The following is a 22,959-nucleotide window of genomic DNA, read 5'->3' on the forward strand; positions in this document are numbered from 1 at the left end:
TTTTACATGACAGCTAGAACTTCATAGTATAGGAAGTTAGAGAAAGACAGTGAAAAGAGGGTATCAAATTATTCAAGATGATTATCATGAAACTGAAGATCATTGCTAAAGAGTTAAATTGACTGCACATAATTTGGAGGGGAAAGAGCATTGAAAGCAGCACAATCAGAGGCAAAGTGCACCCAAGATGGAAACTTGACAGGAGACTTAAAAGGAACAAAAATGGACAGCCTGCAGAAGTTTTCAGTAGCCTCAAGAACATGTGTGAACCTGATACAGTTACTGAAGACATTATGTTGCCTAATCCAACTGATGTCTCATTAAAAGAAAATAGGCAAAGAGATTTGGGTCCAGTGAGGCAAGTATGTTAAAACCTGGCACTACTGTAACAAAAGGATCAAAGACACATGTAAATGGTTGCTGGAACTCCTAAACTTCTAATCAAGCAGTCTATGCCTTGACATAAAGGAGACATTATGCTGACAGATGTATTTAGCAGAATCATATATGCTGCGTCAAACTAAAGATCTCTGAAGCCCTGTATGTTGATGGCAGCCAGTAAGGGATGCTTACATATCTTCAGAGATAAATCTTAAGTATCTAAACATTTGGGCTCTGCAACCCTTTGCACGCAAAAATCCTTGGACAAGAGTAGCCTGAGTTTTCTCTGAAGCTGCCACAACTCCTCATGAAGGAAGTGACAGCTGGGATTAGCGTGCACTTCAGCTAACCTCAAGATTCAGGCAACTTTTTTATCTGAAAATTAACCCACTCCCATCAGACTACAGTTGGAACACTTTATATTGTTTGCATCACATTTACATGTTGTTTTACAGCTTGCAGCACCCTTTTGAAAAAAACAGGCAAACAGTTCACACTTATGTACTTAAACTTTATTTCTTCATAATTACAGGCTATTGTTAGAATTTTTAAACAAAAGGGAAGTCTATAAATAGAGGCTAATCCCACCTGAACAAGTTGGTTTTTTTTTAAAAAAACAAACAGTTAAAACTTCATAAAGTAATGCCATTTAGCTCACAGCAGTGGTTTGTTGGTAGTCTGAGTAAAAGTACTATAGTCAGAGTCAGTAACATGAAATGTAACATCAAATGACTCAAAACTTTAAATTCCATAAAGGAAAGCAGGAATATATATATAATATATACATATAATAATGTGTTGGTCCACTGAGTATACATTTTTAACAAAAAAGATAAGAAACTATGTAATCCAGTTAAGCATATGATTCGCAAGATTAGTCTACACTCATTACAAAGATGTATAGATAAGTTATAACTATTTAATACTTGCAAAATTTTAAGTTACTTTTTTTGAGCAGGTGTTTAAATGCTCATTTCCCAGTGCAAAAGAAAAAACATCCCAGTCAGGTTACCCATTTTTCCTGAAAAATTGAAAACTACCCTTAAACTCGTTCTACAGCAGCAATGATAGGTAATGGGAAGAGCTTAAAAATACTGAAGCATGGCTGAGTTCTCCCCCTTTCCCCCCCAGTGCTGTGTGTTGAAACACTTCAATTTCCTCAGAAATACCACAGGTTAAAAGTGCAAGAAAAAAAAAAAAATCTCTTCATGTTTATGCTGCTGCCATCCATTTTTCTTAGATAGGGCAAAAGATTATTCTTTTTGGAATTATTTTAATGAAACTGATTCTCCAGAATAGAGTTCTTTCAAAATGAACAATAAGTTATTCTCATTAACATTCTATCAATCCTACTCTGACTCAGTGACCATAAAGAAATTGTTCAGTTTAAGGTGCAACTATCAGTTGGCATTCAATAAATTACATATACAGAAAACAACTGTGGTTAAAAAAAATAAAAATCAGACTACCTGTTTTTTCTTTCTGTTCTCAATCCTATTTCAAATTGAACTTACTAACTTGCCAGTTCAGCTGCATATTTCACAGGCAAGAGTGGCTCAAAGTAGCAGTGGGGTCTCATAATTTGACAGTCATCTTGACCAACAGCAAATGCACATGAATCTTCAACTTATTTGCGTTATAAAACAAAATAACAGGTCTGTCTTCGAACCTATGACCATGCAAGAAAAGCATTAAAGATTTCAGAAAGACACACTCTTTCTGACTTAAGACTCCATGAAGATTGTTATTTCAAATCCAAACATAAAATCTTCAATGAAGAGAAAAATCTATATGCATACATATAAAATAAAGCACTCCACAACTCTGGCATTACTAAAATCTCTTTAGAAGGATAAAAGGCTTCAAATGACTAACTGCTTGATGGGAGACAGTCATCCATGACAGAATAATTGCTATGTTCACTTTATGCTCAATTACCAACTGCTGACAGATTACAGTCAAACTACAATCTCGCTATCTGCATTTTAAACTGATTTACTTACAGCTGGGAAAAGTACTTTGTTCTCCTGAAAACTTGGGAGAAACTGAATGCTAAACTTGACAGTTATTCAAACAATAACCAAAAGGATTGAATTTAGCAGAAACATTCACACCACTTTCAGAAATTTAAAACCTTTCATAGTTTCTTGTATATATGTATTTTCTGATTAACATTTAAATAGGTTAGGTATTCAGGAAAAGGGACAAAACAGTTGACATAAGACAAAATCTTATTCTAAACTTCATGCTTCTGATATTTCAGATTTACTGAGTGCAATAGCCAGTTCCAAGTCTTCTTGCTCTTGCTGTTTTAGTCTTGCCAATCTTTCTTTCTCTTCTCTCTCACTTTCCCTCTTAGCCCATTCAATCATGTCTTCCTCAGTAGAATACTGCATTTTTAAAAGACAAAATAAACCAGATTAATAATACAATGATAACTAATACTGTCCAAGTCCTTGGTTTAAGGGACAACTATAAAAATATTGTATATATTCTAGTCTTCAAATATTACTTGCTTTTTAATTTTAATACACTATTAAGATTAGCTTAGTCTAAGTGTTAGCTATTAAGAACTGCATTGAAGCCATCCAACTGATGTATTTTTATGAAATATGCCATGTTTCAAAATTAAGTATTAAGTTTCAAAAAAGTTACTGAGCAGAAAATGCTATAATTTAAATTCAAGCTATTTTGGATAAAAACCAGTCTATATAAGAAAAATTTTGAATAAATCAGGAGAACATTTTGCAAAACACACCCCTATCTGCAATATGGGACATCCCGATTTACCCTACTTTCATTAGGGATGATTTTTTCCGGGTGACAAATTAGCTGTAGAATGACTGTTTTTAATTGTACAGATGATAAATACTTCTGCCAAGAAGCAGCAAAAATAATAATGTCACTGTTCAGTTAGAAGCCTAGTAGTAATACAGAGAAAGGTCAGTGTGATACAAGAGAGAAAAAAAAAAGAACAGATTCCTTCCACGCAAATTGATGTGAACAGAATGTGAACTAAATTTCTGTGGCACAATGATTATAAATCGGAGACAGTTAAGGGTATTATCTTAAGTAAAATACAAAAGATTATGCTAAAGTTTGTTTCTAGTCAGCATGCAGAAAAGCTAAGAGGTAGGTGAAGCCCATGTCTTCATGAATGTCCTGATGTTAAGTCTGAAAGGGTTCTCATAATATACTCCAGCTAGTTTCTACTTTGAGCTGCTTCTTTGGGAAATAAATGTAGAAAAGCTTGAGTTTTCTCCATAGTTCACTTAGCATTTCCAGTAATTGCAGCTAGAAAAGAATACTTTTTCCTTCATGAAGATAATGAACATTTTTGCTTTCCTCTCCACATTTCACGTTCTCTCCTCTAAACTGGCTTCTCAGTCCCTCTAACTAGTAACAGTTATCAATAACAGCAATTCAGAAATTATCATGCTACAAAACACATCAACCAGTGCAAGTCAATTTTGAGCGCCTGTCAATCCTCAGTTTACTTCAATCAAGCACATAGTTTATTAGGCCTGAAAATAAGAAAAGCAGTATGATAAAGATACTGTAAATGCAAATTGCATTTAAACAGGTATCAAGCTTGAAAGTGAGATGATGCCTTTTAAAACCCCTATTTTCAAAAGCTCAAAAGAAAAAAAATATATAGGCATGCACAAACCTTTAGATTTGCTTCTATTGCTTGGACACCACGACTTCTATGAAATGGATTGTGGTTATAAAGAGACGCTTACTACCTTTTACTTCATTGTACTTAAGTCTGGAATTTACTAGTCATTCAAAACTCACCAAATTATATTTCATTAACATACACTGTTATGAGGCTGTTCATCAGTATTTCAGTACATTGAAATTATGACCAAACAGTTCAGTGACAGCTAAATGAAAATCACACCTTTTGTTTTATTTTTAATTGGATAGTTAACAGTGTGCTTGTTATGGATATATAATTTAAATCTGCATGCTCTGATAAAATGGATAATCCCTAGAACATAGATATTTTAAAAGTCTTATTTTCTAAAAGCTAGGAGGCCTCCATGAAAAACTCATAAAAGCAATGCAATTTAAACATTAACTACAACATTTTGCAGTATTTTGCTTTAGGACAGCCTCAGCTGTAAACTAAATGTAAATACTGTTTTAACTGGAAGTGATATCCCTTTTGTACATGGGATATGTTTTAATATTTTAAATTAGACTGAAGACTTCAGTGTGAACAATTCAAAGCTGTCATTATACTGAAACAAATGTAAAAAGTGTTTACTCACAGTACTGAAGTTTGCAAAATTGTTGGGGTCAGCCTCTTTACTGATGCTGGTGGGAGCAAATGGATCACAGAATAGATCTGCTTCTTGTTCTTTGGGAATGTCTGGGGTGGGGAAAGGCTGAAATGGATCTCTCGGTTTAAAGGAATCTGAAGAGTCTATTTGATTGATAGGTCTTTTCCCTTAGATTAAAATGAATTTAAAATGAATTTAAGATAGCAGGTAATAACATGCCAAAAATAGTTAAAAAAAAAACAAATTCAGAACTACTTGGAATGCAACCTCTTCTAGTAAATTAGTGGTGTTGCAATGACTTCAGAGGAAGGGTTGCCAATTTAAAAAAAAAAATGAGGCTATGGTCCATAGTTACTTAAAGGGTAATCAGGTAAAAAGGAACACATGTATGTTAATGATTCAAGAACACAGTTATGTACTAATGAACTATTTTGGGAACAGAATTTTTAACAGTTTTAAGCCCCTATTCTATCAGCACAGTATTTTTTCTTCTTCTGCTTATCAACTGTCCATGATCATTCCAGCAAGGCTCTTCTATTATTTGTTTGGATCAAGATAACACAATTTCATTCAGAGACCAGAAATATATTCTTAAGTCTTCAAAACACCATGTCCTCTCACTATGCTAACACCTGGAATTTCTGTAGTTTTTAAACTAGCAGTATGAATGATTATGATAACAAGTTTAACTATTTTGTCAATCCTTGCCTAAGTAGCTGCAGGTATAATAGAATCAGGCACAAGCCCCCACTTATCTTTCTTTTTTCAGCTTAACCCCAGTCAGCTTTCAACACCTTTGAGGACATTAACCCAAATACTTCCAAGAATAGTTGAACTGAATTTCATGCCACCATTCTCTCCATATGTTACTGCTTACAGAAAAGGTTTCATTGCAGTTTCTTGAACTCAACTAGCGGGTTCTGCAAGTGGTTAGACACTTACAATGGTCGTATTTTAAAACTTGTCTCTGTTGCCATTTTAGATCAAAACTACAGAATTGAACTAAAGTGCTTATTATTTTGCATATCACTGTTGCAAATTAGTCTAAAAATTCTTTTGTAGACCAAAAGAGATTCTAGTTTGGCAATGATTTAAGACAGTACCACATTGGGAATATATTATTTATTTAGACACTTCGCAGATAGCCTTGTCATGATAGCTTTCACTCACTGATGCTGTTCTATTACTGGCAAACAACGCATGTCTATTTCTTGAATAATGTGGGAGAAGCAGCTTCAAATGACATCTAGGGAATTTTATTTCTACATGGGAAGGATTAATAAGAATATGAAGTATACAGTCTCCAAATCTACCCAAAAAATCATGAAATGAGGGTGCTTATCAGTATGTAGAAAGGCAATGGATTTCAGAGGCAAGCAAAAAGCCCTTCTGCACACTTTCCAGTAGCATGACGAATTCAGACAAAGATTTTTGGGGCATTTCTTTGAAAAAGCATTCCCTTGTTTTGTATCAGACCAAGGGAGTAATTAAAAACAAATACACTTAAGTAACTCCATTTTTTATTTCTATTAGGAAAATAATTTATTAGGAATGGTTATCAAGATAACCACAGTATTATTTTTAATATGTGCAAACCAAAACAGGCTACTTTTTTCCAGCCATCCATCGATAAAGATGCTGTTGTTCCTCCACTAGAAGTTTGCATTCTAAAAGCTGATCTGTACACCATGTCACAGCCACTCCCATACAATGAAATCAGAAATCCTTTTTTTGTTTTAAATAAGGACCACCATAAGAGGAAACACTATCAAACATTCAAATTGTCATCACTTGTCATGTCAGCTGTTTTAATGTTATTTACAGTGAAACTGATTACTTGCAAGGCATAAGCATGAACCAGATCTCACATCAACATTAGAAATTAAACAGCCGAGTTTAAACTTTAGAATTCATAATCTTACATTTACTGTGTTCCCCTTCTTTTGAGGAAAAAGATTAATACATGTTTAAGTTCCATGCTACACAGTTTCCCAAAACACCTTAAGAATCATCCATATAGTGTAATACTGAAAAAATGATGCAGTAGTTTTTAAAGAAAATGAAACAAAGGACAGAGACCTAAGAAGGAATACTAGTAATATATTTTCCAATCTATGTAAAAAAAATAAGAATGAGGAGTCTGTTGTAACACGGGCTTGTCGCAACTACAAGAAGGTATTGTTATCTTTGATAATCATGGCCTTTTTCTGGAAAGCAGTGTGGTTTGTGTCATGGGGTAGACTAGAGGACTCAGCTATCACTGAACAGAAAACAGCATAGGAAACTTGAATTTATTACTATTACATTGGCTAGGTTTACTACTACAGACCTCTGGCAAGGCCACCTGGAAAAAAGTTAATCTGAAAACCTGACACAGTCATTTAACCCTATTTAGTTCATTCTGCATTAAAACCAGAGGTTTTGCAATGGATAAAACACACTGAATTCTCACTTTAAGCATGATTTAATGCAAGATTCACCATGTGTCACATTAGTAACTATTTAATTTGCAGCCATGCTATGTTCTTGCAGATACTTGTAATAATTCTATTTTTTCCTGTTTTTTAAATCCTTTCTCGCTACAAAAAACAAACTATGATCCCAAACGCCATGCAAAGTTTAACCCTGAGGGAACCACCAACAGATCAGGAACAGACTTGTTTCACATCTTGCTCATTCATTCAAAATGCAGACACTGCACCATTCCCTCATAATTATTGTCCTACTGCCAATATTGAAGCAGCTAATTGTTAACAACATCTCAGTATCAGGTCTTACCAGGTGGTGGTGGACAGGGCCTTGTGGGAGTTCCTGTTTTAGGGGGCAATGCAGGAGGAACATCCTCATTTTTAGCTGTTGGTTCCTCAAATAAGTTTTTAGTTATGATCACACTGTTGACAGAACCTGATGTGGAAGAGCTAAAGGGATCCTCATTGTTGGCCTTCAAAGAAAACAGCAACATACACATTTTCAGTGCAATTCTACTACTACTTTCCCTTCTTTTCAATAATGCAGTATTTATTTAGAACTGAAAGTTTGGACTATGACAAAAAGAAAATACTTTTGTTTGTTTTTAAACATATCAGCCACATACTCCAGTAGATTGAAAATAAAGAAAAAAAATCAGGAATGGTTAGTGTGTACAGGAATATCAAGTTGAGTGCAGTTATACATGCAAAAGTAATACTTTTGCTCTTAAACTCAGTGAATTTAAAAAAAAAATCACTTCACATATACAGAAAATACTTATAAAGTCACAAAGATTACATTGCATTCTTCACAATGGAATTGTAGGACTTTCTTTTTCAAGTAAGTCAGCCATTATAAATTTTTAGTAGTGGCAAAACTGTAACAAAACTGTTGGTAGAGAGAGTGAGCTACGTCTTGTCACTGCAGAGTTTCATGCATTTTCTATGAGTGGCAGTAGCTTCACATTACCTTTGACAGCGTGCTGAAATCAGCAAAGCCACTTCCAAAGGATTCATTTCCAAACAGAGAGGCAAAGGGGTCTGTAGCTAAACACACACAAATCAAGCAAACAGAATGAGATTAAAAGTTAAATATGAAAGAGATTGAAAAAACCCCACAAAAAAAAAAGCAACTGTTACATACTTTGCCGCATAGACTAATTCAAGTGAAATATTTTATGAGGTGGGCAGTTTAAGTAGCTTTTACAAAAACTCTGTCAACTGCCAATTAAGAATAATAATTCTGAACAGGGAGTAATTAAAAAGAAATACTGGTTTTCTGGTTTCCTACATTAAAAAAAGTTAAATTCCACTGAACATATCAAATAACCATACTACTGGATGTTCTGCTGAGATACGTGTATGTATACACGCAGAGGTATTTTTTGTGTGCATACACCCATAAATATACATATACGGACACACATATATATAGATAAGATAACACGAACAAGAGCTCACTTCTGACGGTAGGCCCACTTGTGGAATAAAGTATCTAAACCTCATATAATCTCCATCTAATTCAACAGTACACTTTCATTCTTACGTGCCCCCAAAATATGTAAATCTGCTATTCTACTGTAAAGCAAGAAGTGCACTGTCTTTAGCAATACTCACTTCTGCATCTCCAGAAAACAGCATTTTTTCCTACAATTAAACTGAACAGGTTTTACAATGGAAAAAATCACACGTGGATTCATGTTTTGGATTACCACTTGTCAGTGCAACTTGGGAAAGTAGTGAATTAGTCTTCCCTAAAACATCTTTAGCCTTCAAATGAGGGAGGGTCATAGCAAAACAAATGGAGCAAACTTCAACAGTAAAAAGTCTTGATGAAGTAGTTATTCTATCCCACATCTCCTCTCATAGTTCAACACTATCTTGTATGTTACTTAGAAAGTAACATGAAATCTCTAAAAACAACCCTCATGGGTAGCAGTACAAGCCATTCAAATAGTCCAAACACTTAGATCAGGATATTTCACCAGTTTTAGGTAAGGCAGAGGAACATTTTTGCAGAATCAGTCTTCAGTGATATGCACTAAAGATAATAAGACAGTTTTGTTTTATGAAAATACCCCCCTGCAAACTTGCACTTTAAGTCATACTTTATAGGAAAGTTCAAGAGAATGTAGGAAATCCCCAAAATGCTCCATCACAAATTCAGTTAAAAGACTGGAAACAAAAATAAGCAAAAGCAAATAAAAATAAAGCTCAAGAAGTCTGATGTATATAATCTACTTTTACCTAGATCATTTGATGTAGTAACAGCTGTTCCACCAGGAGCAAAAGGGTCATTCTTCTTCGATATCTCTGTCTAAAATAAAAAATTCCTTTGGAGGGAAATTTGTTTTTCAGCTTAAAGATTCCTCATTCTAAGAATGCATTCACAATATATTCAGAAGTTTTAAGAAAAAGTATTTTGGACGTAGCTTTTAACGGATTTTACTGATGCTGGTAACAGAAACTCCTCCTCAGAAAAGTGATTAATACTTTCAAAGGATGGAAAAAAGGTACAATGTATGCAACATACTTGGTAACCACTAATACAAAATTTAAGAATATCTAACATTCATTTTGGTCTCAGATTACTATAACAAGAGCCATCTTCATGAAGATGTAACTACAAGGTATCAACACCACAAAGGTGTGGTAAAGCATTTAGGATGAATGCGTAACTTCAGTTCAGAAATACAGATCTCAGAAGAATCAACTGCTAATCTCACACCACAGCTCTGACCTTTTATGATTTTTTTTTCTCTTCCGTACTTCTCTTATTATCAGACTGTAATATGACCAAGATTTGGTTATATTAGAATATTAAGACTTGGCAAAGGATAGTGTGCTGATTAAGTATTGAAGACTAGAAAACTAATTTTTAAGGCTGGAGATGTAGGCTGTGGTGTGTAATATGACCTTGAGATCTGCATGATGTGCACACCACGTGGAAGTACACCACCACCACTGTTAGGCGCAGTGATTTCTCACTGTCTTGCCTGCTCTGGGTTCGCCTCAGGCACACTCTACAGCCACTTAACTTCCTAATGCTAATCCACATGTATCTTTAACTTTTACATATGTATACACATATCTTATACACAAAACAAAATTGGAAGCGAGGCATGAACAGAAGCAGCACTGAGAAGGAGATGGCAAAAGGATGGAGACAAACATGAAAAATTTCAGCATCTTAGATTGTTTGTCTATCAGCCCTAAGTATTACCTCATCTTCATCAAGTTCTATTCTACAGAGAAGGTTTCATGCCCAACTCTACCTTTTCATAGGCTCAAGACTAATCAATAACTGCTCAGTTATACTGTGAACAGCTAAAAGTTACACCTAAGTACACTCGGAAGAGGTACATTCAGTAAGAATCTCCACGTTATGAGAGGGCTTCAATGACCCTTATTAAAAAAACAACAACAAACCCCAAACAACATACAGCTATAGAACAACTTGACTTTTCAGAAGAGAAACCCCATACCACATCAGATTTCAGATAAGATATAGAACATACTTACTGATCCTATAAGCTTTGGAGGCAAAAATCAAGTGTCTCAACATAACTTGGTGAGATTAATCTTGGATTTCTTTCAATGTTTAGTAAATTCCACCAGCTACCAATAGAGCTTAGTTCATTATTCTCCAATATTCTTATCTGTGGAGCAATGAAGCTCCACACCGAAACATTTTAAAAATGTTTTTATTTTTACTTCTATTTCATCTGTGACTATTTCTAGAAAATAGGACACCAAAAAAAAAAGACAAGACAGAGCCATGGGGTAAGAGGTAACCTTTTATCTATATGATTTCTGAATATCAGCATTTCAAGGCATATCCAAATGTACAGAATAGGTTATTTTGTCCAAATCATATATAGAAGGAAGTAAAATGTATGCTATCAAACTTACTGTGATATTATTACTGTTGTCTGCAGTGCTAAATGGATCAGTGCTGGCAGTCACAAAAGGATCAGTGGAGGACTGTTTGAAAAAACAGTCAGCTGCAAAAGGATCTGAGCCTTTGAAGGGATCACCACCAAAGGGATCTAAAAAGTAAACATCTCATTAACATTTCTGCTAGATTTACTTAGCTTGATATCTTAAAAACTAAATATTATATTGCAGTATTCTCATACTGCAAGAAGGTAACACATTTAAGACCAAGGATCTTTGAAGTATGAAATTCATCTGTGAATAATTTGTATTCTGTGATTCAAAACATTAGACAAGTCAATGTTTTCTGCACATCATGAAAACTTTGGATGGTGCCAGTGGTTCAGTTCCAGAATCATCTGAGCATACAGGTTCTTTAACCAAGCCCCCCTAAAACCTAAGCATTTTACAAAACCTAATGTTCTTCCAAACTCTCCTACCCGCCTTCTCCTTCACTCCCCAAACACAACTGATGTTTTCTTATTTGGCACTTGGTGCACAATGCTATTTTGCTATAGCCTTCCTACTGGCCATTTTGATTTTTGGGTATTAGTAACTCCATTCAGGACCAAGCAAATAACACAATGACATTGCCTATACAGCCAGTCTAAATAGAGACTTCCCACCTTTTTCAATATTCAGTGCTAAGAAAGTTGGTAAGTTAAGAGCCTTTGAAAGACTACAGTCTTACTACTTTGCATAGAAAACAAGAAACAAAAGTTTGGGGCCCTCCGTTCGCCACCTTCACTTACTTAAATCCCAACTAAGGAGACTTCCAACAGCAAGAGAGAAGTTCACTGGCAACAAGCTCTGAAAAGCTTCAACACAACTAGCCAGCTGCTACTGCCATATATCCATCCTATGATGACTTTTTGGGTCATTTCCAACATTTTTGTGTTGGAAGCGGTGACACTTTTCCCCAGGATTCATTTAGAAAAACACGTTAAAAAAGTTACATAGTTACTTACCGATTTTCCCAAAAGGGTCATCTTTGAAGGGATCACCTGTTAAAAAGAAAAAGTGACTTGTACCTTTTTATTACAAAGCATGTATGAGTTCAAGTCTTTTGGATACAAACTCATTTCTACAGCTAGAATTTAAACAGCTCTCGCTCAGAGGAATAGTTTCACTACCTGCAGTGGAACTACAAGAGCCAGTATTAGACAAAGCAAATATTCATTAAGTAGCTCATTACCACTATGAAACACACACAAAAGCATTTGATGCATTCTGTTGGCTGTTGTCAGTAAATACCCACATTATGCAGTATTTACTACCATGGTAATCCAGGCTAACCACTGATAGAAGCTTAGTCCCAGTTGTCGGAATTCTCACAGGTGTCATGGATAGTAGCTCCTATGTGTTCATTTCTGTACTGGATGCATGGTCCCAATTGCATCAGTTCTACTCCCTCACCTATATCGGCGAGACATAGATATACTGTCTCTTAGCTGTAGGTATCTAGCCCTGAACATACTGAGCACACAAAGCCCAAAAAGTTGGCTACTAACAGACATACCTTTCTACTCTGAAAGAAAGGCTGTGTAAGTAGGATCACTTCACTATAAACAAAAATCAAGCAATATCTACACAAACTTTCAAGGTGTTTTAAATTAGTTTAATTTATTCATTAAAAGTATTAAGTCTGCACTGACATTCTTTCAGAAGCCAAGTGACCTGAAACATTTAGCTTACTTTCCTTTCAAAGCAATACAAGCTAAGTTGATTAGACCATGTTGGTTCTGAAAGCATGTAAAATCATATTAATGTGGCTGAAAACATCTGTTTCAGCAGTTAATCCAAATTAACTCCCCTTCTCTAAGTGGCTCCATATAGACAGATCACTTCTTCCAACATAAAAGAAAAAAAATAAAATCAGAGCAACCGCATTCGTAAGTGGCAAGTTCTTAAAATAAAGTGTAGCACTTCCACAAGACGAACAGATGGCACAGTTCCACATTACCTTTTTGAGTGCCAAACTCACCATAAGTAGGCCACAGCCATTCATTCTCAACCACCCACACCCTCCCCACACCACAGCTCACTGAACCCTCAGTTATCTGTTTGTGGATCTCTACTGCAAATCAGGGGCAGTGGGAGGTAAGAGAGGTGCTCAGGAAGAGTGGTTAGGGAAAGGTGCAATTTTTACAGCTAATCAGAAAGTCCAGATGAAGGGAGGAGAAACATCCTGGAACTCTCATTTCCATTTTTGTAGTGCTATTGGCTCCACACTCCTGTCACTCAAACACCTTCACGTTTATTCTATAAAGAGCCTTTCCAAGGTGAAGATTAGCCTGAGATGTGTTCATACAAGACCTGTTTCTGCAAATCTGCACTTAGAGAGAAAAGTTTACTTACTGCCAACAAAAGGGTCAGACTGGAAGAACTCTAAGCTGGCTTCAGAAACTAGATCAGGCAATGGATGAGATTCAGTGTCAAATGGATCTTCCTGGGCAATCCAAAAGAAGTAGAGAAAGGTATTAAAATTTTACGACATGCAGGACGGAAAACACTTACATCATCTTGTGTTACCATTTAGTAGTTTCTTAAAGCTGAAAAAAAAAATACAGCTGGAATTCTACATAATTCATCAATGGAGATCCAAAATATTTTTCAACAACCTGCCTGCTATATGACATGAAATGTTTTCATGACATCGCACTCTAAATGAAAACAATAAGAAGTGGCAATTTTATTTCTCTGTCATTCTATGATCATGATGCAAGTGACATGATGCAAGCCCGAAACAGTTTAACTAGGATTTTTTAAAATTTACTTTTTCCTCCCCCAAATCTGAACAAACTCACTTTTTTGGTAATAGTTGCAGCTGGGGTCTCTTTCTCTTCTTCCACAACAGAGGCTGTTGTTTCAGGACTATTCCTTATCTATATAAGGATAAAAGCCATTGACCATAAATAAGTAAATGAAGACTAAAGTATTTAATTTTAAGTATTAAATAGCTAAAAGAATATATTAAAAGATACTTCGAGAGGTTCATACTTATTGTAGAACATACTGAAGTGTTCCATAAACCCTGTGAAAGTTTAAGGAAAAAAAAAAGAATCTACTGAGATATAAGGAGGGACATTTAAAAGCAAGACAGCTTTAGATTTTCTGTACTATTCCTTATTCCATTCTTGTTGCACCAACTGGAGACAGCTGCTTGCCTTTAATCTTAATTCTGCTATTCAATTTATGGTATTTTGCTTTGGAAACAAATACAGAAAAATTTTTATTGCCACTTTCCAGCCAAGCTAAAATTGCCTCCTTTTCTGCTTATCAACTTTCAGATTGCTGAAACATAGTCCCTCAGAATAACACCCTAAAATTTCACTTGTGCAAGTGTTTAAAAACATAATCAATCCTGATACATTCTTAACTTATTCCAACTTCACAGCTGCATTGCATCATGATCAAGCAGGCAAAACAGTACTCACTGGAGACACACTGTTTATTTGTTCATCTTCTGCTATACTTTCCCTTTCAGCATTCTCATTAAGGTTAGCAGTTTCACTGCTGCTGTTGCTAAGACTAGAATGATCTGCAGTTCCATTAACAAGTGTATTTTGTGGCTGTGAGTGCCAACTAAATTGGTTATTTTCCAATTCTTTCAGCTCAAGAAGCTTTGTCTGCACCTGTAAACAGAAATAAATATATATGCATCAGTATGGCAGTACACAGAAGCTAGTGTATGACCATCCCCTCTTAAATATAAGATGGAAGTTATATGTCTGAAATTCTTATTTTCAACAGCAAATATAAAACACACGTTCTTTCAATCAAAGGGTAAAATTTGAGAGATAAGCACAAATCTGATTTAGAAGAGATGTAATGTAGTTGAAGGACAGACCTGAGAACCTTCTCCTGCCAAGGAAGCAGACTGCATCACTGGCAACATCAAGACTTGTTGCTTTGTTTCTACTCAAACTCACAAGAAGAGTTGCAAAGCTTTCAGGATTTTTTTGTTTGGTTTGGTTTGTTTGGGGTTTTTTTTGTTGTTAGTTGTTTTGGGTTTTTAGTTATGCATTTGCAATTGCCTTAAACTCTAAATTAAAAAGCCTGCTTTATCAGAATTCTCACCTTCCAAGAAGGAAAGTTACAAATTCATTATCTTCTCCCACATTACTTTCGAAGTCTACAAAATCCACAGTATATATTCCTAAGCAGACAGTTACATCCATGTATTATTATTTCATCAGCATGCTTAATGCAGTGCCTCACAGCAAACATTTACAACCAACCTCCCAATTATGAAGGAATTACTGGATTTGGCAGATCATGCAGAAGGATGAACATAGTTCAGATATTTAGGTGTCTAAATCCCACTGACTTCTGCTACGTCAGTCACCTAATAAAGTTTTTATTGCCTTGCACATGTCACAAGTCAGGTGGCAGCAAAGAAAACACCAGGTGTCTTTCAAATACACTGACCTCAGACCAACCATTAGATAATCTTGCCTAAAGCACCAAAGCACCTATTGTTCATTATTTGTGAGCCAAGAGCAATAAAATCAGGAGTACTAATATAAAACCTATTTTAAAAAAAGTTTATAGTACAGTCAAGCATAACCGCTTGTATTATCAGCCTCATATCTGTTCATCACAAGTACCTCTTGCTAATATATTAAAATTGAAATAGCACAACCTTCTCTCTACCTGTGATGAAACAATGGAAAATCCATTTGTTTATGTCTCAGTTTCTAAACCTCAAAGCCAAATTTAAAAGTTATAAGGCTCTTCAACAGAAGAAAGTGTTCTTGCATGAACACTACCAGTGGAAGTCTTAAGAAAAAACCTGTTAACAAGTTACAGACATGAATTATGTGAAATGACCAACCCAAAACTCAGCCATTTCCAGGGTTCAAAGTTAATAGGAAGGCTTTTTGTTTTGTTTTTAACTTGGTAACAATGTGATTCTGGCTAATGTATTAGGTAGCTGGCAAGTCAGAGAAGAAGAGTGATGAGGAAAGGGTGTGCAAGCAAACCCATCACTGAAGTAATAATAAATCACTCATTACACGTAGAAGGTGGAAGTGTTCCTTTGACATAACAGCAGGTACCTCAAAGCACAGTTCTGTCCTTAAAAACCACTGCAGCCATCTCTCTGCTTCTCAGTATCTACTCTCAATCCAATTTATTCTTACACTTACCTTATTTTCCCTCTTCAACAATGCATTAAGTAAATGTTAGTAATTTTATACTGACTTCACATCAATTAAAGAATAGCGAGAGCGTGCCCCAGGCCATGGCTGAGGAAGAAAGCTTAAATAACTACTGGACATAGAGAATTTAAACATGCATTATCCATTTTTCATTCGTTACATTAAGACAAATTATTTATGAAGTATAATAAATTAATCCCTTTTTATTAACAAAACTTGGAGAAAAATAATGAAATATCTTGAGTGACCTGAGTCAGACTCTGAGAATCCTAACAACTACTAGCACTAGTAAGCAACTGAAAGACATGAGTAAACAGTGAAGAAGAGACAACAACGCCTTCCCCTTAAGAAAAACCACACTAAAGGTTGTCAGCTAAAAAAAAAAAAAAAAAATATTTTTTTTTGGGTCTTTCATACTGCCTTACTGAATTGATTTCCTGTTGTGAATCCTGCAGATGTTGCTGAAGAGGTCCCAGCTGTGCTTTCCCAGACTCTATGCAATGCTCAAGCTCTGCAGTTTCTTGCTGCAGGCGACTCAGTTCCTCTTGAGCTTTGGTCAGTTCATCTTCATATGCTGAAATCTTTGATTCCTGGCTTGTTATTTCAGCCTTCAGCATGGCAATCTAAAGCATGAACAAGATTTTAAAACCAAATTAAAAAACCACACCTCCAAACACATCAAAATACTATTATTTATGACCAGAAGAAGTAAAAACCTCATAGCTATTGTGAAGATTATAGATCATACCTGAAGGAAAGGTTAATTCCCTATTGGTCTCAATAAGATCATACTATTCTAAGCTGTTTTCCTGACCAACACAGATATTTCTAATACTGAAAATATAATTTTAGACCTTAAAGAAAAACTATAGCTTTATATTAGGGGAAAAAAAAAGTCTATATAACCATAAGATGATTTTTTTTAACTGCTAAGAAATCAGTCCCAGTAATTAGTGCTTCTAATTACACTTATGTTGCATTATAATTTTGCATTATTTGCTTGCACTTAACCTTGTTTGTGTGCAAGTATACCTCAGTATATTTGTTGACACACGGATAGTAAATTAGGAGGTCACTGAAATAAGCGACATATTTCCTGTTCTCTGTTGTTCACAAAATCTTTATGCTTCAGCTGTTTATTCATTCAACTTTTTTCTCCTGCCTCAACAACTGTAACACTGCAAGGCTGAGTTCTTCAAAATGAGGCACTTACTCTTTCAAGGGTCTTAGCCACTAGACCTTACCAAATGGGCCTCCTCTGCACACTTCTGCCTGATATCATTAAGTTGCTCTTCCAACTTGGCCTTCTGCTCATCAAGATCATTAAGGATTTCCTGTGCTTCCTGTTTCTGAGCTTGCAGCTTTTGCAGATTGCTGCTCTCCCGCTTTACTTCATCTTGTAGATCCTGTAATAAAACAGATCAGCTTTGCATTTGTTCCCTCTCTCCTCCTAACCACTAAATTCTGCAGAATAAACTGCAGTAGTAACTCAGATTTCAAAGTATCAACAAATTATCTTTCAAAACCTAGCATTTATAACCTATCAGACGAGCAAGTATTTTCAATTTCTAATTCTGAGACATAAAAAAAAATCTGGTTATTTGCTCTTTCTTTTCTTTAGTAAAAAGAATCTCACTGAAACATTGAAGATCATGCATCAACACAGAGATTAACTGTTTTACTCAGAGGGAGGTTAGGGTTTAATTTTGAATTTAGAAGTTGTCTATTCAGGCTGCTACATTGTCTCTCTCCTACGTTTTAGGAATATGTTTTACTGAGTTCCTTAATAATAGAAATTCTTTATTCTGCTCCTTTCCCCTCAAAAACACATGGCCAAAAATAGGAACTTGTTTTAGCAACATGGTAAAGGACCAAACCGATGCATTATTAACCCAAATGCATTCCCTTCTAGAGCCCCCATGCAGATTCCATACACAACAATATGGCATCATTTAACTTATGAAACAGCAGTATGTATCTTGTATTCTAAGTACATTAAGTAGCATCGTATGATAATTAGATCATTTCTGAGGAACAGGAATGGTTATACTTCAACAAACTGCAGAGATAACGTTGAAAAAGTGTCAAGAAAATAATTTAGGAAGAAGAAAGAATCATCAAAGTCAAGAGAAAGAGATAATACAGGGAGATCAAAAAGGATTAATACAAAAGGAAAGTATTGGATGAAAACAGAAGATTGCAGCCTTGCCAAGAAAATATGGTAATTAAAGGAAGAATCATGAACAACAGTAAAAAAAAAAAGAGATAAAAGAAAATTAAGGAGGATAAGGAAACAAGCTGACATGAATTTCTGATTAGATCATGCATTCGTGTGCTGCTCTAAGCTAAGATCTTCTTGTTCTTTTTTAGGGGTGTTTTGTTTGGGGTTTTTTTTGGTGAGGAAGATAGTTCATCCACATGTGCTAACACCTCCAGATAATCAAGACAAAAAAGCTAGATAGAAATAGAAAGGCATACAGTGCAGCAGTCAGATGCTAGGGCACCAGGTAACCTCAAGACAACTGAAGACTACCTAAAGAAACATCATAGATGCTTTTATGAAAAAAACCCCGAACCAAACAAAAAAAAACCCCAAAATCAAATCTGAAAGTTCATTAAAGGGTATACGACTGATGTTCGGCAGTCAGACTAGGTGAATTACTGGTTATTTCTAATCTATGAAAGACAAACCAGTGCTCATACAAAAAGCTCTGACAGCAGCTACTGGCTTGGATAGTTGGGACAGTCTTGACCCATTCATTTTCTACATTGCTTTGAAAAAGCAAGTATCAGCTGACACTCAACACAAGCAACAGGGGAAAAATGAACAGCTTAAAGAGATTTCACTCTCCTTTCTCCAAAAGGAAGCAAGAATTCACATACACACAAGCTAAATATAGATCACATCCACTCTTGGTACTGTTCCCTGAATCCCAGTGTCTGTTCTAGGCGTAACAGTAGAGAAGCACTGAAGAGACTAAGCCTGATCGCTCCCAGAAGAGGAAAAAAAAAAAGAAAAGCCAAACCCCAAACATGTTCCACATAACCACTCCAAAATGAAATGTTGGAGTAAATACAGTACACAGAACCGCGAGTAATGCTCAAAGATATATCTTCATGAAATAAAACAGGCTCCAGTTAACCTTCGATTTCAAACAACACCCTCAGCAGAGAAGCATCATCTCATTCAGTGCTTGAACATTAAGATTCCATATGAAAACCATTAACATATTTGAGATGGTATAAACTGGCATTTTTATGGTAATAGTAATCCTTGTACTAGATTTACAATCGTTATAACTCTTCATGCTAATGTAGTGTAGGACAAGGAAGTCTAGAGATCTGTATTTCCACAGATAAGACGATGGATTTAATAGCTTGCCAGTCTGTACTTCACCAAATGATTTATGTGCTAAGAACCATTAAGCCTAAAAGAGCACAGAAAAGTTAAAACTTCACTGACTTTCTAATGGCTTTGGTGCACTGCAACAATTCAAGAATAGGGAAAATCCAATGCTGAGTGGGATACTCAGAGCATAAATCTGTTTAAGAAAACTCAGGCCAACAAGAAGATCAAAAGGCTAGAAGAGACGGCCAGAAACATTCTGGACTACCTGGAAGGCCACAGTCCCCAAATACCTTCAACTTTTTTTCCCCCCTCTTCTCTGAAGCAGTATCTCACATGCAGTTCCATTTTTTTCCCCAATTGATACAAACATATATTATGCTTTGTTCAGGAGTTGCATGCATTTGTTGTAAAAATTTCTTCACAAAGTTTCAGTGTCCCACTGAAAAGCAAAACATAGAATTTTATTGACATGAAGTCAAAAGGTCTAGGGAACGCGTGGTAATTGTTGGGAAAGCCAGGAAAATCGCCACTTATTTCAGAGTCTTAGCAGGTAGACTGACAAACCTTGCCCATACATGTGAAATGCTAGATGGAAGATGAGAATCTCGTGAATGTGCCCAAAAGCCCACTGCTTGAGTCTGTGTCTAGCCGCTGAGGCACACTGTCCTTCAGCATCTGCGTCTAGAAGAGCAGGCTGATGATAAGAAAGCAAAAGGACAGGCAGGCAAAGGCACTTTCAGATGCCACTTGGTATGTGGTCAAAAACTAACGTTTTAGTTACATGTTAACCCTGTAAAACAAAGTTTTGTTCTTCTTTATATGAAAATGCTAATCCAATCACAGAATAAGTTAAGGAAACAGTGCTTTAGAAGTTTCTTGATCTTTGTTACTCTGCCCATAACTTTTCAAGAAAAAACATCCCTTAACCTTTGCTACTAAAGAGCTGATAGTTTAATAAGCATATTAAACCCCACCAGTATGCTATGTTTTCCCTCCAACTCTTTTTCTGTCTTTGCTTTTTAGTATCTATTTATATACTATATAAATTATTTTATAGAATAAAAACTATCATTCTTTTCCTCCTCCCATACAAATCAGTCCGACCCATCACAGACCACGGGACCACAGCTGTATTTGAGATTATAATTTGTGTCCATGAAAGTAATTCTGCTATCAGAAACCCTAGAGTGTGATGCCACGAAACTAGCTTGATCCAGGGTGGCAGGTTAGAACAAACTGGTTTTGTACACCATCTTTAGAAATGTCACCATTAGAATAAAACCAGAAGAAAAAAAACATGATTTAAAGATATTCTTAGTCTGTCACCACTATTCTCTGAAGTTCTAGAAAGTTTCCCGAAACATGCAGGTCCTCCAAGATTCAGGAGTAAGCAAGGGACTAGAGATAAAGGGCCACCAGCTTAAATAAGTGCTGCAGCCATATCCTATTTGATCCTGATGGTTTCTCATTTTTCTGACAAACCAGTAATAGCCTGTTCCTTCTCTGTAACTCTGTATTTAACAAGGGGCAAATAGCTTGTGTGATCACTAAAAGTTAAGGACCTGAGACAGTTGCTTCCAACATTGCTGCTCTGGATACAATGACTTAATTGATTCTGTGATGCTGCTGACTATCAAACACTAAACATATGCAGGTGACACTAATACTGTAACATTAAAGGTAAGGTTTTTATTTAGCTTTATATACCTTTTGCGCAAAGGCACCAGAGAACTCAACCTTCACAAGAACACACATAGATTCCAGAACACACTAACAAAATCATCCTGTGTGCAAAACCAGGAACACCCATAAGAATTTTTAGCAGTATGAAAAGGCAATCTGCAGAATGGGGAGGGGAACGACTGCTGCATGCATGGACAGAATCACAGACATGGGCAGCTTCTGTACGCATTCCTGCAGCTGCTGAATCTGGCTGCCATTGTGACTCACAGGCCAGCATTTCATTATCTTCTGAAAGGTCAGACTATTAATTATCATCCAGGCTTTAAGGATATTAAAATAGCCAAGCACAACAACGGTTGTAACACATTGCTTCTTTTTCTGCCCAACACAAAGTAAAATGCAGAAATCTTACATTATTTGCTTTTAATCAAATAAAGATTATTTGAAATAATAAAGATTCCTACAATAAATATAGAAATAAATGTAAGTCATCAGATACCACACTGAAGTTTTTTCTTAAAGCAGCAACTCCAGCTGCTTTTGCAGCTTGAAATTTAATTGAATTATAGCTTTGCAGCATTTAATTCAGGGCTTGGCTAGACTGTTAGCACCCTGATACTGATGCTGACTGTATAATTTCTGATCCCTGTAAAACACTTGGAAAATTTAAATTTTCCAATATTCTAGAAATTCAATCTCATCCTTTTAAATAAAAATCAAACAGATTATTTTTAAAAGTCACTTATATTAGGCAAAATTAACTTGAGGCAACATTGCTCCCAAGCTGGTAATTACTGCGACTCTTAAGAAGCAGCCCCACATACAAGCCCTTTTAATTCAGCCACTTAAGTTTATTAATTTGCACTGCTACAGTGTCATCTTTAATTATACCTTAGACAGCCTTACAAAAAAACAAAAACCAACCAAACAAAAAGAAATCTAATGCTTTGTAATATTTTTCATTTAAAACTCATGCAGGCTACGTATCCAAGGAGCTCGCACATTTATATACACACCTACACCAACCCACATTCATATACAAAATACACTTCGAAGTACATTCTTTTTCTTCGCCACCAATTTTTTTCTTTTCGTAGTGATGATTACATCACTGAATAAGTGATGTGATCTAAAGACTCAGTAATCCCACTGCCATTAAAGCACCACATGGTGCAATATCAGGTGTCTGAACAATAATTTTGTGTCTTATTTACCTGGACCTCACTTGTCCTCTGCTTGATGGTATCTTCCTTCTCCTTCAGGTCTTGCTCTACATTATTCTTTTCCCTAGAAGACCAGCAAACAATGCAAGAATACTTAAGAACATCAGCTACAGCAGGTACAGTTATCCAGCCCCCTAAGCCTGTATCTCTCTTTAAATACATAGTGAAACATTAAACACAAAATATGTAAGGGATTTCTGCTTTGCAAATTATTTACAAGACAGAAGCCCACATAAGTGTTCTGCATAAAACCCCCTGTCTTTTCACCCAACTGCACTTCAGTGATAAGAATGGCTCAAAAATGGAAGGGGGCGGGAGGGAGAAATCAATGAAATACTGTCTCCAGTGATCTCACTGTTGCTATGGAGCACTTGTCTAATGAAAACTGCTGGAAAAAGTGGGAGGGATTGCATCAGATTCCGTCTATTAACCCCTGCAAACACAGTAATTCCTATGCTAACAGCAGCT

At 35.8% G+C, this 22,959-nt stretch overlaps 1 protein-coding gene across 1 annotated transcript; it reads right to left on the minus strand.

Annotated features, from left to right (window-relative positions):
- Nucleotides 1-891: 891 nt before the first annotated feature.
- Nucleotides 892-22,666, minus strand: EPS15 (epidermal growth factor receptor pathway substrate 15). Its single transcript, XM_009820876.2, has 13 exons — nucleotides 22,483-22,666; nucleotides 17,481-17,642; nucleotides 16,662-16,859; nucleotides 14,512-14,709; nucleotides 13,882-13,959; nucleotides 13,433-13,523; nucleotides 12,043-12,078; nucleotides 11,051-11,187; nucleotides 9,386-9,455; nucleotides 8,109-8,185; nucleotides 7,449-7,611; nucleotides 4,659-4,837; nucleotides 892-2,771 (listed from the first exon to the last, which is right to left on the minus strand). The coding sequence occupies exons 1-13, from the start codon at nucleotides 22,651-22,653 to the stop codon at nucleotides 2,625-2,627; spliced, it is 1,707 nt and encodes a 568-aa protein (XP_009819178.1). The 5' UTR covers nucleotides 22,654-22,666; the 3' UTR covers nucleotides 892-2,624.
- Nucleotides 22,667-22,959: the final 293 nt, after the last annotated feature.

The sequence above is a fragment of the Gavia stellata genome, chromosome 10 (assembly GCF_030936135.1).
Source record: "Gavia stellata isolate bGavSte3 chromosome 10, bGavSte3.hap2, whole genome shotgun sequence".
Taxonomy (NCBI): Eukaryota; Metazoa; Chordata; class Aves; order Gaviiformes; family Gaviidae; genus Gavia; species Gavia stellata.

Coding starts and splice junctions, on each gene's coding strand:
- EPS15 (XM_009820876.2), bottom strand. CDS start 22,653: ATGTATTTAAAGAGAGATACAGGCTTAGGGGGCTGGATAACTGTACCT. Junction 13,960..14,511: donor AAATAAACAGTGTGTCTCCA/GTGAGTACTGTT, acceptor ATCCTTATATAG/ATAAGGAATAGTCCTGAAAC. Junction 13,524..13,881: donor CTGCAACTATTACCAAAAAA/GTGAGTTTGTTC, acceptor TGGATTGCCCAG/GAAGATCCATTTGACACTGA.